The 18,272-nt window shown below is 39.2% G+C and overlaps 2 protein-coding genes across 3 annotated transcripts in view; one reads left to right on the forward strand and one right to left on the reverse strand.

Moving 5' to 3' along the window:
• Positions 1 to 47: 47 nt before the first annotated feature.
• Positions 48 to 4,335, forward strand: TSSC4 (tumor suppressing subtransferable candidate 4). Of its 2 annotated transcripts, XM_042445991.1 has the most exons (3): positions 48 to 260; positions 754 to 824; positions 2,267 to 4,335. In XM_042445991.1, exon 3 carries the CDS (start codon positions 2,353 to 2,355, stop codon positions 3,397 to 3,399), a length of 1,047 nt encoding a protein of 348 aa, XP_042301925.1. In that variant the 5' UTR covers positions 48 to 260; positions 754 to 824; positions 2,267 to 2,352; the 3' UTR covers positions 3,400 to 4,335. The 2 variants fall into 2 exon arrangements, with proteins under 2 accessions (XP_042301925.1, XP_042301924.1); XM_042445990.1 differs by lacking the exon at positions 754 to 824.
• A 2,207-nt stretch (positions 4,336 to 6,542) lies between these two features.
• TRPM5 (transient receptor potential cation channel subfamily M member 5) overlaps positions 6,543 to 18,272 on the reverse strand; it is a 60,454-nt gene continuing 48,724 nt past the window's right edge. Inside the window, exons 21-26 of the mRNA XM_042459397.1 lie at positions 15,364 to 15,532; positions 13,077 to 13,255; positions 12,192 to 12,324; positions 11,696 to 11,768; positions 9,795 to 9,885; positions 6,543 to 7,400 (exon numbers count right to left, since the gene is read on the reverse strand). Of these exons, the coding sequence (XP_042315331.1) occupies positions 7,297 to 7,400; positions 9,795 to 9,885; positions 11,696 to 11,768; positions 12,192 to 12,324; positions 13,077 to 13,255; positions 15,364 to 15,532 (749 nt within the window). The 3' untranslated portion in view covers positions 6,543 to 7,296. The remainder of the gene's footprint in view (positions 7,401 to 9,794; positions 9,886 to 11,695; positions 11,769 to 12,191; positions 12,325 to 13,076; positions 13,256 to 15,363; positions 15,533 to 18,272) is intronic.

The following is an 18,272-nucleotide window of genomic DNA, read 5'->3' on the forward strand; positions in this document are numbered from 1 at the left end:
CATCCAAGGAAGTAGACTTTAGTCTACAAAAGCTCATGCTGCCAACTTCTTTCTTTCAGTTAGCCTCAAAGGTGCTATAAGACCTCTCTAGAACCTATAATATGAACAGGAGGAAAAGAGGTAATGTACTCTTTGCCTTTTCCACAGTTGAGATTAACAGGGACCAAGACTATTATGGAAGATTCTGAAGGGGACCTTTCTATTCAGAGAGAAGCCATCCTGTCTGAACTATGTAATAATCAGATCACTGCAATGAACTTGTGAGTCTTTTCTTTCTGGAAATTACCTTTCACCACTATTTTCTTTTTACCTGCCAGTGAAGACTGCCTAAAGCTCAGCTTTAAAAATAATCCTCATGTTGTCAATATTGTTCCTGAGCATTCAGAATGTATCTCCTCATTTCATTTTTGCACTGGAGGAGGGGAGAGCTGGAATGCTTTCTTTTTCTTCTTCTTATTTTCATCTCATTCGCCTAAACGGATGTTGGTATAGTTTGGGAATTTAATTAGGATAGCTTTCCTGTTTGAAAAGCAACTTGTGAAATGTTGCTGTAAGTTCTGTAACTCAAGGCATCCTGTTCTTGATGCTAAATATTCAAAGATTGTGCTGTTCAGTTTCATAGGATCAGTTGCAGATATCATTAGTACAAGGCTAAAAGCCACACCTAAATGGCAAGTACTGTTGATATACTAGAAGATTGCTACTCCACACTATTTATTTGCACTGACGACATGTCCAACCTCTTACTGCCAGGGAGCAAGATCTGAAAACCTTGGTGGCTTTAAATGACCCTGAGGATCGAATACTATTTCAAACTCCAGATGGTGAGTGGCAAGTAGATTTTTCTGTACCTTTTTACCATCACCATGATACAGGATCTGATGCAGCTTCAGTCCAGTGTAGTTCTTTCCTCTTCAGGAAACCATTCACTGGATGCCACAAAAATAATTAGATATACTGTAGATCCACTGAATAGTGTTGGGCTCTAAATGGATGTGGTGGGAAATAACATTTGGAATGGCTTTCAGAGTACAGAGGTTAGATAAAAGCTCTCCCAGCCAACTTGGTATTGTGTGGATGGAAAGATACTATAGATAGCCAATGAAATTGCTTCCCCCTCTGCCATTGTATTTCAAACACCTTACAAAATAATAGTATCATGCACAATTAGGCAAGTAATGTTGCCATTTCATCAGTGGTGGTGGTTATAAAAATAAATGATTGAATTACAAAATGAAGATGTAGAATAGAATGTTGTTTTTACTTGTCTTCAAGTCATTTCCAGCTTTCTTCGCAAGATGCCTTTATAAGAGCTTTCTCTTTGCCTTCCTCTGAGGCCTTCCTCTGAGGCTGAGACTGAGTGGCTTGCCCAAGGTCACCAAGAGGCTTTTCATGGCTGAGTGGGGATTTGAACTCTAGTCTTCTGAGTCCTAACTGAATGCTCAAACTGTATACCATGCTGGTTCTCAGAATATAATAGGGCCTGTTTTGTTTTAACAAACAGGGAAAGTACATTGACATGTAGTAAATATTTTAGCTTTCAAATGAGAGGTAGCACCTTATAATTATTCAAGTACAGGGGAGATTTAGTGCAACTGGTCTTGAAGCTATATTCTTAAATTGTATGTATAGTTAATTTGCAGTGTACGTTGAGAATAGGTTATGTTTCCGATTAGTTTATGTTATGCCAATGTTTCTTCCCTTTTATAAGCAGGAGCCTTGCCCCATTTGAACAGCCGATGTTTTATACTAGAGTCCATATCTTGGCAGATATGTTCTGATGGACTGTCTAATTACAGTTGTGGCAGAATTCTAAGTTGCAGTAAACATACTTTGATGCATCTGCCCCCCACACTGGAAATTATTCAGCTGACAGTTCTTCTGAAAATATTTTATTACTTGCTGAGTAGACTATGTGAGAAAGGACATGTTGGGTTTAATTGAGCAAGGAACAACAGTTTCTGCCTCTGTGGTATCCTATAAAATCATACATGTTCTGCGCTTACAGGATTAGAGTTTTATTTTATTTTTTTAAATAGAGAAGTTGCAATATTTAGCTTTTGTAATGACAAAATAGTATATCATAGCAAAAGTGAATTCAGACCTAATTAGTTGGGATGCTAGCAGAATTGGGTCCTCCATACTAATTTTTCTTTCTCCTTTTTTGTCTTGATATCTTTCAATATTGACATTTCTCAATGAAGAACCAAGTGCCACAATATAATTACATTTTACAGTTGATCTTAATTGTACCTTTTTATTCTAGGATTTAAGCAACTTGAAAGAGCTGGAAAACATAGTTGGCTACAGCAAAGTTTAACCCAAGTTGATTTAACAAAGTAACTACTCAAGATGGGAGAGGAACGTGCAGGCGAACCTCTTCTGGGTATAGTGGCTGGTGGGGATGCAGATTATGAGGGTGTCCTTCCCTCAGATACAGTTTCCCTGAGTGATTCAGATTCAGAGGACTTCACATTTCCAGGTGATACTGAAGTTGATACCATATCTCCTGAAGAACCCTCACCCTTGAATGATGTGGGCTCTGGAACAGATGACAGCAGTAACCCTTGCCATCAAAAATCACGTGTCCAGCCTTTTCACCTGAAAGGGATGAGTTCAAGCTTCTCACAACGCAGCCAGAGCATTTTTGATTGTCTGGAAGGGGCAGCAAAACAGGCAGTGCCCTCAATGGCTGAGGATAATGTAATCGATGGAAGGTTTAAGCGCCCTCTCCCTCCTCCCACCTTTTCAAACAAGACGCCCACAGAAAGCCTTGGAAGGCAAAATAAACCACCACCAGCTCCTATAAAGTCCCCAGCAGTTCCTGACTATGTGGCACATCCAGAAAGATGGACCAAATACAGCTTGGAGGATGTTTCAGAGTCAAGTGATAAGATCAACAGGGCAGTTGCCATGGATTTTCTGGAGAGTTTGAAGAAGACTAAAGGACAAGAAAGCTCAATCTGTCCTGACAGCTATACCCCATCTTTCAACCAAGATTCCTCCAGCTCTGGTGCCGGAAGAATTGTCTTTACCAAGCCCACAAAGGCGGCTTTACAGAGATCAGAAAGGAAAAGAGCAGGTGCGAGAGAGGATGAAGATGCTAAGCTTGCTGATGCAGATGATGAACTGAAAGGGGATTCTCCAAACAAGTCTAGCACCCAGGATGAGGAACATAAAGTTGTACTAGACCCCTTAGAGAGTTGTGGAAAGGAAGTGGAGAATCGGAAACGGCCAAAATTGGAGGAGTTAGGTGTTCAGAAAGGATCTGAGACAGATCATTGCAAAGAAAGTGGAGAGAGAGTGGTGGTGACTGTGGGATTCCATGGTAGCAAGAAAAGGGATAGGAAGCATTTCCGACCCAAAGCTAACCGTGATGAAGAGGAAGAAGAGTCCTAAAAACTGGAGAAATTATTGTAGGGTCTCCCTCGAGATTTTCCTGAAAATATTTTCCTCCATTGTTTGCATGAGTTTTGCCAACCTGGTTGTTTTGTTTATCATACTTGGAACTGTAGCTTAAAATACTAGGATGTTGCACTTTCCCTCTGCAAAGTGTCTGTCTGCATTATAGAATCAAAACTAGAAGAAAGCTTGTGTTGGAAGTTGATGATTCTATGTGTGAGGCAAAATCCATTTTTTAAGTTGTGGAACGCATCTTTAAAAATGTATATCCACTTCAGATTTGAATATGCTACTGCTTTGCTTAGTTGATTATGCAAAATCCATTGAATGATATTCCTTGACTGCATATCTTAAGCAGTCAGTATCACCCCATGATACAGTGCAGCATTGACAAAGCAATGCTATATGAATGAGGTATAAAGTGAGGATGCTTGATTGGCACCATGTGAAGCAAAGCTTATCCTATACCTCTCTACATTATATGTGAAAATAAAAGCAGACTCTATGGCAAGCCATATAGAGATAAAGAATAAGATAATACTGTACTCTGTAAAAAAAAAAAAGCATTATACATGTTACTTTGTTTCATTAAAACACTCAGTGTTTGAGAATAAAACTTGGCTTGCAGAAGATTCAGACATGGTGAGGTACACTTTTTAAAGCAAAAATGCAAATAGATAGCAAATCCAGGACTATAATTCACTGAGCCATGGAAGATGGAGAAGAGTCTCAGCACTGAATGACATAATTTTCCCTTGCAGTGGTAATGGTTTCCATCTCCATACCAAAGAGTTTTTCTCTAAAGTTATATGGATTTCATATCCATATAACTGGATTTGTTCAGAAATAAGGAGCTTGAAAATTAGCTTTTAAACAAATCTACCATAAGGTATTTTTAATACTTCTCAGTGTCAATAAAACCTTGAATTACAATTCCTTCATTTCCAAATTGTGTGTTTTACCAACCAGTGTGATACCTGTATTTCCTTCTTCCCACATTGCTGTTCATTACAATAGTGGCAGTTTCTGCCTTGGTCTCGCTCTACACACACAACCTCTTGCAATTTGTAAAGAGCAGTACAAATGGGCATTCATCTATTCTTCAGTTAATTTATACTGAGTAGTTCTTAGGCAAGCAGGCTCATTTGACATATGATTGTGAAGGAGAGCTCTTTCTATTTTTTCTTCTTGGAATGACATGACCAACCTGCTTCCCTATTTGTCTACAAAAAGTGTAAGCTCAAAAAACAGATGAGGATAAAGTACTCCGAGATTTATTGTACAAGACTATAGTAAGTTCACCAAGCAATACCTTAAGCTCAAATAACATATTTCCTGGTTCACAGTTGAACCAGAGCTACACAGAGGACCAGTGTGTGAATAGGGATTAGAGTTTTCAATTTAAATCGGAGAGAGTTGCATTCAGATTTTCACCCAAACCCCCAAATGCTTACTGGGTGATCTTAAGTGCTTTCTCTCAGCTGAACTGTCCTCAAGCTGCTCTAGGTAACATCCTGGCCACCCCTTCTGAGGGGAGAACAGTCCAAGGGGCAATAGGTGGATACAGTTCAGCTTCTCTGTTATCTGGTCACATCAATAAAGTTGAGATGCTACTTCAATTCAGAGGGCATTTTCCCCCTCAATCATCTTTGCCAGACAAAAAGTGTTATTTATAAGCTGAAACTTCAGCTTTAAAACCATGACCTAGTAAACACAAACTGGCCTCTGCTATGGTTTTAACATGTATTCAAAATTGTGGCTTTTACAGTTTGTGTGGAACCTTGAATACAAATGTTTATATTTTTCTCCCTTACAATACATGTTCTTGACCATCAGTTGCAATACAGAGCAAACTGAGCTTGAATCATGAAATGGGATCATTCAGGCGTCACCTAATACTAGTGTTTCATTGATGGCAGATTTGCAAGTATTAATGTGTTTATACTGAAAGTTGAAGAGATAGTAGTCCTAGGGACATTCTGTGAGTGTGTGTGTGTGTATGTATGTATACACACACACAAACTGCATTTTGCTTGATTTTGGTCAATACTTTAGGTGAACTCATAGCAAGATTCTCACATCTACCATGACCACCCCATTCCAATAATCTCAGAAATGTTTTGAAAATTTCTAGAAAATGTTAGCTATTTCTGAATAGCTGCTTGTATATCACCTAATAACAAACTCAAAACTAGCACCTTCTCACAAGAAAAAAGATTTCCTATTACTGGAGAAAATGAGATTGAGTTGGCGTGTGTGAAACTTCCAAGGCTAGTACTTAGAAGGGAGACCGTCAGTGAATACCAGGTGCTGTAGACTATGGCGCGTTACAAACGGCCATTTAGTATGCGCTCCGTGTGTACTAGGGTTAGAAAGGGCCGTGCTAGGGTTAGGAAGGGTCTTACCTTCCTAACTGGCCGTTCCTAGTACGCGCAGAATGTGTAGTAAATGGCGGCGCCCGTCCACACGGGCGCCACCATCTTTACATCTCGGACGCACAGCGTCCGGACGTAGCACGGCGGAAGTGACGCTGCGAGTGCGCGCCTTGTGGTGCCACTTCCGGGTGCCAAGAAGAAGCGCCATTTCGGCGTTTCTTTCTAGCTGCGCCGGGAAGCCTCGCGGTCTGGCCGCTGGGGCTTCTCAGCGCAGCTAATGGCGGCGGCAGCAGATCGCCCGCTTTTGGGCAGTCTGTAATGCGCCTATGTTTCAGAAAAAGGAACTGGCAAACTAACCCTGAATATTCCTTGCCACAGAGGAAGGCAATGGCAAACCCCCTCTGAAAAATCTTGCCAAGAAATCCCTATGATAGGGTCACCATAAGTCAAAAACAACATAGTGCTATGAAATCCATGGGGTTGCCGTAAGACAGGTGACACACATATGTCAGTCACAGCCTCTCCATTCTGGAGAGACTTTTCCTGCTGACTTTCTGCATGTTATGCAGATGTTAATTGTAAAGGAGCTTTGCCAATATGTAATATGGCATTCTTATCTCTAAAAAGATTCGGGTGAATGAGTTTGGCATATTAAAAAATGACTTTTTAAAAAGGCTTGGTCAAAACCCAGTAGTTCAGCAGCAGTGTTATTTTTTCCCCCTCCATACTATAAAGAGAATACTCATTTTTGGAATAACAATCTTTTATTTCATAATATCAGACTTGCAAAACATCAAGCTAATTTTGAACGAAAGGAAATTAAACACATCATCTACTAGCAAGTGCTGAAATCCCATTTGTTTTCTAGTTCTTGCCATCCCTAATGATTGCATACCCTTGTTAACAATCCCATAAAAAAGGCCCCGACTTTAACTGGTTGTATTATTAGACTGTGTATACAATGTAAATAGTATTCACCCTAGGTTGAAATACAGCACTTCCTTTCAGTTTCTATGTCAGCGTAAAAACAATAACATAAACTACTCATGCTTGTGTGATAAACAGTGAACTATGATGGATTTGGGAAACTTTACCAACAGCAGTAGCATGGGTCCAAATCTAAAAGGAGAAGCTCAAAATATAGAAAATGCAAAAAATGCAGTGTACAGTCATCTCCAGGAAGATGAGAAATGGAGGAAACACATGAAGATATACATTCTGGGTGATAGTCTTAATAGGTAAATGCAGAAATTTCAAATACATGCAAAATGTATATACATGAAATAGATAAGAATGGCAACTGAATATATTAAATGCTGAGGAGCAGATAGGTTGCTCAAAGCAATAAAGAATTTGTAAGATTTTGAAAACAATGCTCAAATTAGGCAAATATTTGTATGACAGAGCAGTGCTCCTGCCATTAAAGAAAATACCCTTTAGATAACTGATGATTCCCATTAATATGCCAAACAGTGAATAGAAAAACCACAGCAAAATGTCTGATCTGCTGGAGTGGGAGTTAGTTATCTATGTACATCATACTTTCTTCAAACAGACTGGTGTCATCTCCATCTTTTTTCCTTCCTGGTGCAGGCATTTGTTGAGTGCCTGAGTTTATGAAACCTATAAGGATTTTGAAAACGTTTGTTAAATAAGCAGTCATATAATAGGCCCTCAGTTTATAAATATGTATAGAGGTATAGATATATATCAAAGTATTTAGACTAGAAAAGGAAAACAATATTCTGGGTTCTCTTTCAGATGTTGTGTATGGTACTGTTCAACTGTTTCATGGTCAAGTTCTCCCTCTGATGCACAGCTCTCCATCAGGCTTGTATCATTATTACAGAGTGGCAGCAAAGGGCTTGTGGCCCCTTCAAAACTAACATTTTAGTACAAGCTTTCCTAAGTTAAAGCTCACTGCATCAAGTACATTAAGGCAGGGATGAGTAGGGGCATCCCCTCCTTTGACAACCTGTCTAGTGCCCCCCGCCCCAAGTGGGACTAAACAAGTGAGAACAAAACCCATAAAATAGGCAAAATGCTAATAGAGCTGACATTTCTATGCAACATGTAAACTGAGCCATTCACACTAAGTAATGGGATACTGTCTTCCTAGCTGTGCTGTACTCCATTTAAACATTTTCAGTTACTGGAGAAGTGTTCCTTCCTGATACAAGTGTTAAAGTTAGTATAGCTAGAAAAACAGTATACCTAATTACTGCTGATGTGAAAAGGGACACATTTAGACTTGCACAGACAGAAGCTTTGCATACAAATGTCATAGACTTTTCCTGCATTCTTATCTTACATTTCCTTGTCTTTTGACCTTGCAATTTACAATACCTTTTCCTCTGAAAAATATATAAAGTGCTAGCTGAAAATAAAAGAGACACAAGAAATGATTTTTCTGCAACAACCTAGCACAGCTATTCCTGTAAATATTGTTCCTATGAAAGCCATTAGAAAGTGGAAATCTCAAAAATCTCATCTCAGAAATCTATAAAGAGGGTGGGTAGAGAGCAACCTTGGGGTCAAAGGCAGCCCTGAAGGCTGCTTCCCTGGCCCTCAATTTGTCCCAACTGTCATTTTCCCTAGATCTCCAAAACTCTAAGGTGAAATGGAAACCTCTATTAGAAACCCCGAGAAGCAGAAATTTGCCTTTTGGATTGGATGCTGAGCACTTTTCAACATTAAAAACAAAACAAAACAATGGCCAGCATTCTAGATCAGCTGCTTAGCTATGTGACTGCCTTATTGATATAGCTAAGTAGCATCTAACAACCCCAGTTCTCGCCACCCACCACTTAATGCTGACTTACCGGACAGCAACCACTATAAACAATGGGGATCTGTTCTACCAAGGTGCACAGACAGATGGTCCCACCCCCCTCTTGTGAGTGATCTCTGGTGCAAAACTCAAAATCAGGATAACTGTTGCAACTCCTCCTTGCACTGGAGATGGCTAGCAGGAGCAGGGTGGGAACATCAGTCTTCTTTGTCCCACTCAACAGGAGAAGAGACCCCTGTTGCTCACAGCTGCTGCTGCCCCGTAAGTCAGGACTGGGGGAGTTTTACAGTACCTACATCTTCCTTACATTAATAAATGTTAGGGTCTTGAATATGAATCAGTTATGAATAACTGGATTACACATTCATAACTGCAATAGTGAATTCCAGCCAATGTTCCAAAACCAGAAGTGGACATCAATCTTTATATTATTTGTTTGTTTGCATTTTTAGCAGCCTATGTGCCTTCAAATGGTCTTGAAGCAGAATGTTGACCCCCAAATTTGTTACATCTGGCTACCCTGTGCTACAGACATCTTTCCATCTAGGCAAAAACAGCAGGACATTATCATTATACCAACATACATCTGATGAAATAGCTTCTCCTCCACAAAAGCATGTTCCATAAAACTCTTTATTCTCCTCTGATACTGAAAAGTTCCATATGCATGTGGAAAGTCCGATGCACAGTGTCTCAAAGTAGAAGTGGAAGTCTTGCTCATGGAAGCGCCATGTGGCGATTTGCATCCTTTCAGTTTTTCAGCTACAGGGATCTCATCTATCCCTTTAAAAGCTGAGAAATTCAATCTATCCATTTCATTGGGTGCAAGCCCTATTGTGTGTGACCTTTAGTGGACACAATGGCCTAATGTAGGACTAGGCCATATTGTATGACAGACATCATTATTCTTTTCATATTTTCATATGAGCCATTGAGATGGAGAATGAAAAATTAGGCTACCTAGTGAGTGTCTAGATTTGAACTGCCTGGTTGCTCAGCCTATCAACCACTATCTCACATTGGCTTTCGAATCTATTTTAATGGAATATTGTCTTTTAAATGACTTTAGAAAAGAAAATATTTTGGACCACTTGTAAGGTTCTGATAAATTATGGAATGGTAAGCAGAGTTTCCTTTGTTTTTGTGGACTTTACTGTCTAATCTACTCTTTTAATATTCTCTCTTTTTAAAAAAGAAAAAAAGATCACTTTCAGCACATTACTCACATGCATAATTCAGAGGTGATGTGTTGGAAAATAAGCTGTTTTTGGTTAAGGAATCTGCCATTGAGGAAAGCATAACTGTGCAGTAGCTGATCTGCAAAGCAAAGAGTTTCAGTCCTTATCATTTTCTATTACCATTGAAAACTGACCAGTATTACAGTCACAAAAGAGCTACATGAAAACATAAGCACAATATTCTTCTTTCAAGTTGCAGCAGTGGTATACCTCATCCTGGGGTGTATTTGGCCATTGATTTAAACACCACCAGTTACTAAGCTAGCAAGCCAATGGAGCGACAAAGCTCCACAATTTATTCCTTGGAGATAAGTAAACCCTATACCCTTTTACTTGGGAGTAAAATCCATTACATGCAGTGAGGCTTATTTCTGAGTAAACGTGTTTAGGATTGCAATAGTTTATTAGCCCTTTTACCAGTGCTGAGACTCTTCTGTCCAATTTCCCACTGACCTATGGTAGTTTATAGAAACGAAATCTTTATTGACTAAAATATAAGATTTTGACATCACATAGGTTTATGTGCATTTTTGGACAGATGAATAATGCCTGATGAGGTTTACATTACAGAAATAAAATGAAGAAAAAAATCTCAATAATGTTAGTTGTCCCATTAGATAGTGGCGTCACTAGGGGGGCACGGGGGATGCACCCCCTTTAAACAGGTTAAGTGGGGTGACATCACTGCTCCAGAAACACCTACCTTTTGGCAGAAATGGGCTGTGGCATGCATCGGCTTCCCTTTAAAATGTTTTAAGAGATGGTGGGAGTGGGGTAAAGCTCAGTGGGAGGAGAAAGGAGAGACCCCCAAATTTGTTAAAATTAAAAATTCAAAAATTTTAATATACTTTAATTTTTAAAATGGATTTTAAAAAATATATATTTTTAATTTTTATTCTAAAAACCATCACATTTTAACCAAAGCTTCACTATGTATATGTAAATACATTTAGGTTGTGCCTATGATATTGTAATTTGAAGGTAAAATTTTAATTTTGCTTGTTGTTTATATCACAACAATTAGCATTACATTCAGTGGTATATGGGAATTACGATTTATGAGTAACATTAGTGCAAAAAAGCATTACTAAGGATTCTGTATGGTGTGAAATGGGAGGAGGTCAGTGGGTGACACCATGAGTGACCACACTGGATAACATTAAACCGCACCAGGTGACATTAAACCTTCAGAGTGAATCTGAAGAAAAGCTGTTTGTAAGACTGCAATAAAAATAATAATCTGGCCAATAGAAACTCCCTAATCTCTACAGTACCTGCCAAAGTCAATAAGATCTCATGTCTCTTCAGTTATAACCTGTATTTTTTTTCCATTTCAAGGATACCTTAGTAAATTCAGAATAACCATGATAGCATCCAGTCCTTGATACTAGCTAATCAATGCTTCATTTCTAAGATGTCAAAAACATATAGGCGGGTTACAAACCGCCACTTGGGACATCCTGAGGACGTCCCAGTTTTAAAAAGGGGCCCCTATTCCCGTTACGGACTCTGTCCATAACAAATGGCGGCGGCTGTTCCACACGGCCGCCACCATCTTGACGTAATGGACGCTGTGCGTCCGCGCCTCGTGGCGTCATTAGCGCACCGCCAGAAGAAGCTCCATTTTGGAGCTTCTTTTTTGCTCCGTAAGGGAGCCACGTGGTTTGGCTGCGGCGGCTCCCTCACAGAGCAAACAGCAGCGCTGGGAGACCACCGCAAAGTGGAGGTTTGTAACGCCTCATAGAAAGAGGTGTACAATCTTGTCCATACAAGATTTTTTTAAAAAAAGCCTTGGGGAAAGATATATACCATTTAATCCATGCTAACCATAAACATGGTGCCTCAAAGAAACAACAGCACTGCTAAAATACAACAAGCAGGATTCTTACTTGTGATTCCAAAGATCTAAGCCGCTTTTCTTGCTCTTTCAGGCCACTAAAATGCTTTGAAAGATTGTTCACCCTGTTTTGTTTTTTAAAAAAGAAAATTAAAAATTAACAAACTTCGGCTCTACAGGAGCGTTCCTAAACCTTTACTAAGATAGGACCATGATTGAATCTGGGACATGTTTGTACAGTGCCTGTTGGGTTTCTTGCAAAGAATTCAGTCCAGTAGAAGTTTGAGAGTAAAATATTTTTAGAGAACATATCAGTTAATATTCATAAAGAGAAAGGACTGTAAGATAGCATTCACCTACCCTCAAACACAGCTTGCTTCTGCCTGACCTGTCTTGAGATCCAGATTTTTCTACCTGCAACTTTTAGTCCTTGTCCTTTGAAGCAAATTGTGGCTGTCATATTTCTAGATTTAAAACTGGAGGCATTTAGTGTTTCTAGACAAACCTTTGCCAAGATGTTATTCCATCCCCATTTCACTCAGTCTTACTTGTCTGCCATTTTCTTTAGTCTTTCTTCGTTGCTTTCCTTTTTCTTTTTTTCTAGATTTGCCAGATAGTTTTCTTTTTGTAGTGCCTCCCAAGTGATGATTTTTTGATCCAGTCCTTCTGTTAGATCTCTTTCTACATAAGAAACAAAAAAAGACACTGTGTTAATTAAAGGACTGGCTATTGAGGAGCTTATCAATGTAGAAGAAAGGAGGACTAAAACTTCATGAATCAGGTTTGCCATACAATAAATCCCAATTATTATTGGTGCTTATCCTATTAACTAATAAGCTGGTTTCCCTCTTCTGGCTTGAATTCAGGATCTGGGATGCCCCGGATGTTATATACCTGAATTGCTTCCTATTTGGTGGGATGCCGCCACCTGGATGCATGCCAGGTCAAAGCCTCACTCACTCGGCCAATTTTTGGCATCGGAAGCTTTGAAAAAGTGATGGCTGAGCGAGGCTTCGACCCAGGATGCATCAGGGCAGTGGCATCCCGCCTAGATAGGCAGCAATTTAGGCATGATAACATCCGGGGGCATCCCGGATCCTGAATTCAAGCCAGAATATGTAAGCCAGTTTATTTTTTACTGGGATAAGCTCCATTGTTACTCATTTATAGATCTTCAGTTCTAGGCCCTGATCTAGAGTCTTGAATATATCACAGAGCTTCCTCATGCATAAAACATTTTAAGTTGTTTATGATTTATGGAAACATCCTCTCTTAGAATGGGATGCTTTATTCAAAGACTAATGGTACTTCAATATTTCCCATCATCTGAAAACCATTGCTTTCAGTGGAGAGTGTTCAAATGAGTGATAGTGAATCAAGCTGCATGTCTGAATAAGTCCCTATTTCTCATTATTTCTTTGCTTGTAGCTTACCCAAATGTTCTTTCTTGTATTCTGTCTTTTTAAAAAGCCTTCTAAGAAACAGTTTAATGTGGTCGATAATGATAAAGGGAGGAGCAAATGCAGGACGACCATGGTATTCAACAATCAAATTGTAACGCTGAAATTTCCAGAAGATGTCTGCATTTCCCTGAACAACCTGAAAAGTATAACTTAAAAGAAAAATGAGTCACATCAACATACTGTAGCTGTAATGCATTTTATTTTTTCCTTCAGATATATAAAGTACTTTATAGGGGTTTTTTCTTATTGAAGATTGAGAGAGAGCTAAAATAAAAATTCAAACAAGACCTAATGCATGAATGGGAATTTTTTACATTTTTATGAAAATAAAATTAATATGGCAACTGCCTATTTTATATCATGGCACACTTTCTTGAGCTGACAAGAAGGACAGAGCTGGATATTGAGTTTGTTCAAAGCTGTTCGGCTAGATCCAGATTTTTAAGTGTATGCAACTCATTGCCTGTAAAATGGCAGACCCATCTTTCATGAAAGAGCACTTCATTCAGCAGAAGACAGACTTTGAATCCAACTAAATATTAAGATACATCTTAGTGTCATGCCTCAAAATACCAAGATATTCATGATGCCATTTTTAAAGAGCACAAAGTTAGACAGCTTATCACCCGCACATTTAACCCAACTGTACCCTAGCAGGATGCAGCCAGGACACAGTATGCAGGTGGGAATTATCGCACATAATTTGCTGCTGATTCCATTGGCCAAGTACAGCCTGGCTGCGTTCCAGCTTCAAGGCATGCTTCGGCAGCCACTTTTCCAAGTTGGAAAGCTCCTGGCTTTGAAAAGCAGTCTCCAAAGTGTGCCTTGGACCCAGGATGCAGCCGAGCTGTACTCAGCCAGCAGAATCGGTGGCAAATTACATGTGATAATTCTCACCTGCATCCTGCGTCCCAGCTGCATCCTGTTAGGGTGCAGTCAGGTTAAATGTGCATGCGATAAGCTCCATATGCATATTCATCATCAAGAATCTCACAATTTTCTGCTTGCTTTTATATCATGACGTTAATGCAAATAAAAATATATTCCACTATATGCACTTTATACAGGTGGTTTTATTTCATAGCACAATTATTTATTTGCCTTTAAAGTATTGTGTTTCCAAAACTGAAAGTGCCATCATTTAGCATTTGCAAGCTGGTAGCAGCTACTATAAGAATTTATAAATTACAGTAGCTCAAATTTGCATCTTTCTTTTCGTTAGGAGCCGCTCAGTTTTGCAGTATGTGCAGACCTTACAAATTCTTTCGTTTCCTTAGTAAAATGGTGCTCCTTATATCAGATAATAAGCCACTACTCAGATTTGGAGATCTGGGTCACTTAAGCACAATGCTTCCCCTCAAGATTCCATCAGAAGTATAATGTTACAAACCAGTAAGAGGTGAGCCTGCTGCCACTGGATGAACCATTTCCCTCACCAAACCTGAATAACTATGCTGCTGTGTCAGAATGTGGGAAGGACATATAGCCCTCCTGTATACATGGTCAGCCAGACTAATGCCTTGCTGGATACTTTTACTGGATAGTAGTGGGGAAAAATCCACTAGGACAAGTATGTAGGATAAAGGTATACCTTCAAAGCCGACGTCCAGAATTGTGCATAAATCAAAATAGCATTTGCCATTTAACCACAGTAGGGCATAATGATAAATGAATAGCTTTTATCCAAAAGTTGCACTACTAAATGTGCTGAACGTCTGCACATATGACCCAGTAGCACAAGTATTCAGCTTCCATATTAAGAATATGAACTTTATAAATTGAAAATGCTGTTTTTAAATACATTCTGCAATGTATTATAAAGTCTGATAGTGCTGAGGGTTTTCTATTTTTGGGTCCTAATAGACCCCAGGGGTCTTGAAACATAGTGGAAATATCCTCCATGCATTCTAAAGGGTTTTGGGAGCCATTTTGATGGAAATAAAAAAAAATTAAAAATACATGGATGCCCAGGGGGGCTATATGTGTCACATATTGTCCACCTCTGGTTTAAACTGGCTACAGTTGCAGCACTGCTGAAAAGGCTTGGTACACCTAAGTAGCAATGAAATTCATGATAATTAAGTGCACTTTCTGGTGTACTGAAGGCATTTATACCAATATATTTTAACTGGGATTAAGTATAGTATGACCTTGTACTTCATATATTTTATCAGTGGTGGTTTTGTAGGAGGACCATTATAGTTTTTTGTTTGTTTTTAGCCTTTCCTTCTTTCCTTAGTACAGATGTAATACTTGCCTGAACATGGCAATCAAGAGATTCATAAGCAGCACATTTGTAACCAGTAGGAAAATGACCAAGAGAAGTATGACAAGCCAGTTAGCATAGACGTTAGGACATGCCCACACATTCTCCAACATGGTCTCTGCTGGGTTGGATGTGCAGTTTCCAAAGATCATGCGAGATGCTGTAATGAAATAAATGACAAGGCAATTTTCTAAAATGTTTAAGATTTTAGAAAGAACTGTTAACATGAGACTTTATCAAAGGACTCAGCTGAGTTGATTTAGCTCAAAACAGAACATCAGCATCACCAGTGAACAAGCCTAAAATCATCAGCTTCCAAAAAGGAGTAATGTTCCTACTACTGTTGTAGAGAGAGGTAACTTTATTTGTGCTCATGCAACTGCTCCAGTAACATTGTAGTTGTTTCTTTTAGAGCAGAAACACCATTAGAGGCAGATTTAGTAATCCTTAGAATAGATAAAATGATATGTGTGTGTGCCTGCCTTCAAGTTGCTTCTCAACTTACAACGACCCAATGAATTTCATAGGGCTTTCTTAGGCAAGGAATACTCAGAGGTGATTCTGCCAGTTCCTTCCTCTGATATATAGCCTACAGCACCTACTTTTCATTGGCAGTCTCCCATCTAAGTACTAACGATGGCAGACCCAGCTTAGTTTCCAAGATCAGATGAGACCTAGTGCCTTTAGGGTACACCCCATTGAATTTAGTGGCTTTGGTCTGACTAAGTGTGGATTCAAATAAAGTTTGTGTCCATGCTCTTAAAAAAATCACAAACTAACCTCTGCATATTACTCCTACCTGAGCATCTGTGGAACTCACTAGCCTGGCCTGCTTCCTTTGTTATTCTATCACAAGGCAAAGGCCTTCACATTCATACAGGCCTTCAGCATTTGTCTGCTGGAAATCTGATGGATAGGTATGATACTTCTTTACTACTACTACTACTACTACCAGTATTACTGATGTAATGATTTGAGAGTTGGAGTATCACATTTATTTATTTATTCATATGTATTTATTTCATTTGTATACTGCCTTTTTCCCAGGAGGGACCCAAGGCAGCTCACAGATAAAAACATTTTAAAAATCTCAACCAATTCAAAACAATTAAAATCATCTCCACACATTATAAAATCACATAAAATATACAAAAATTAAAAGCATAACTAAAACCCACAATAAAGACCCCCCTGGTATGAATTATATATCAAACGCCTGCTTAAATAATAAAAAAAAGTCAGCTTGTAGACAAAAAGCAACCAGGGAGGGGTTAGCCACCAAGCTTCCCATGGAAGGGCTTTCCACAGGGTGGGAGCAGCCACCAAGAAGGTTCTCTCTCATGTCCTCACCAAGTGAACCTGTGATCTTGGCAGGACAAAGAAAGCCTTGTCCTGAAGCTCTAGGTGGTACATATGGAGAGATATGGCCTTTCAAATAGTCTGGACCTAAGCCGTATAAGGCTTTATCAGTCATAACCAGTTTGTGAAGCTGTTTCAACAAGGGAGTTATACGATCCCTGTAACTGGCCCCAGTCAGCATTTTAGCTGCAGCATTTTGCACCCACTGGAATTTCCAAACAGCTTCCAAAGTCAGCCCCACATAGAGTGTGTTACAGTAGTCCAAAGAGGATGTAATCAAGGTATGTGTCACCATAGCCAAATCTGATGTCTCAAGAAATGGGTGCAGCTGGCTCACTAGTTTCAACTGTGCAAATGCACTTGTGACCACTGCTGAACCTGGGCATCCAAGTTCAGAGCTGACTCCAGGAGCACACTCAAGCTGCACCTGAGATTTCATGGAGAGTGTAACACCATCAAGCACAGACAAAGTCCCTGTTTCCTAATCTGCTTTACATCTGACCAGGTCACCTCTGTCTTGTCTGGATTAAGACCAAGGCTCAAATCCTTCATAGAAACCCACTGGGTGACTTGGGTAAGTCATACTCTCTCAGCCTCAGAGAAAGGCAAGGGCAAACCCACTCTGAACAAATTCTGCCAAGAAAACCCCAAGTTTGCCTTAGGGTTGCAATAAGTCAGAATGACTTAAAGGCACACAACCACTGCTGCTGATGCTAAAGCTAATTTGTTTTAACTTGTATTTAATCCATTTGTGTTTATTAATATTATAACTTGTTTGATTCTGATTTAAGACTTTAACATTGTGTTTTTCTGGCACTTATTTTTAATTATGTTGTGAAGTGCTTTTCAAGCGTCCAAAGGGGATGCAAAGAGACATTGGCCTTCTTTCTGGAATTACTTACTTACTTTATTGTGTTCAGAGCCAGCCATATATGCAGTGAGTCAGCAAGGAGTTCAATGTAACTTCTAAGATTACAGTTATTGACACTTGGACCCTCTGCACAGTTTTGGAGAAAAGCCTTCCTGTGCCAGAACGTGGCTTAGATGAATGTGGCTTGTTCTGGCCTAATGCTGCTGTGCTTCTGTATTTTTTATTTTTATTTTTACCCTTTTGTTACAAAATATGCACATTCTAGAAATAATAATGAAAATATACCCAGTGGGATACAATTTTGCATGGTTAAGATCTTAATTTTGGCATGTCTTTTACATTAATGCATTTGCTTATAATAGCCTCCAGGCTTTCATTAGTGTAATAGGAAACATTGCTACAATCCGCAAGCAGCAGGACATCACTAACCACTACATTTATTAAATATTAAATCTAAACAAGAGAAGGTAATAGATTAGTCTGCCCTCCCTGATAAACTATAACTCCACACACAAACACACACACAGATTTCATATTCTTTTTTTTCAATCCTTAGTAGAAGTTAGTGTGTGATGTAAAATGTGCAACTATTCTTTTGCTGATTGCCTTGTAAACAATTAGGCTGCTCCCAGTATTGTTAGCCAGTGAATTAAATCATAGCGATGATTGG

The sequence above is a fragment of the Sceloporus undulatus genome, chromosome 1 (assembly GCF_019175285.1).
Source record: "Sceloporus undulatus isolate JIND9_A2432 ecotype Alabama chromosome 1, SceUnd_v1.1, whole genome shotgun sequence".
In the NCBI taxonomy this organism is placed as follows: Eukaryota; Metazoa; Chordata; class Lepidosauria; order Squamata; family Phrynosomatidae; genus Sceloporus; species Sceloporus undulatus.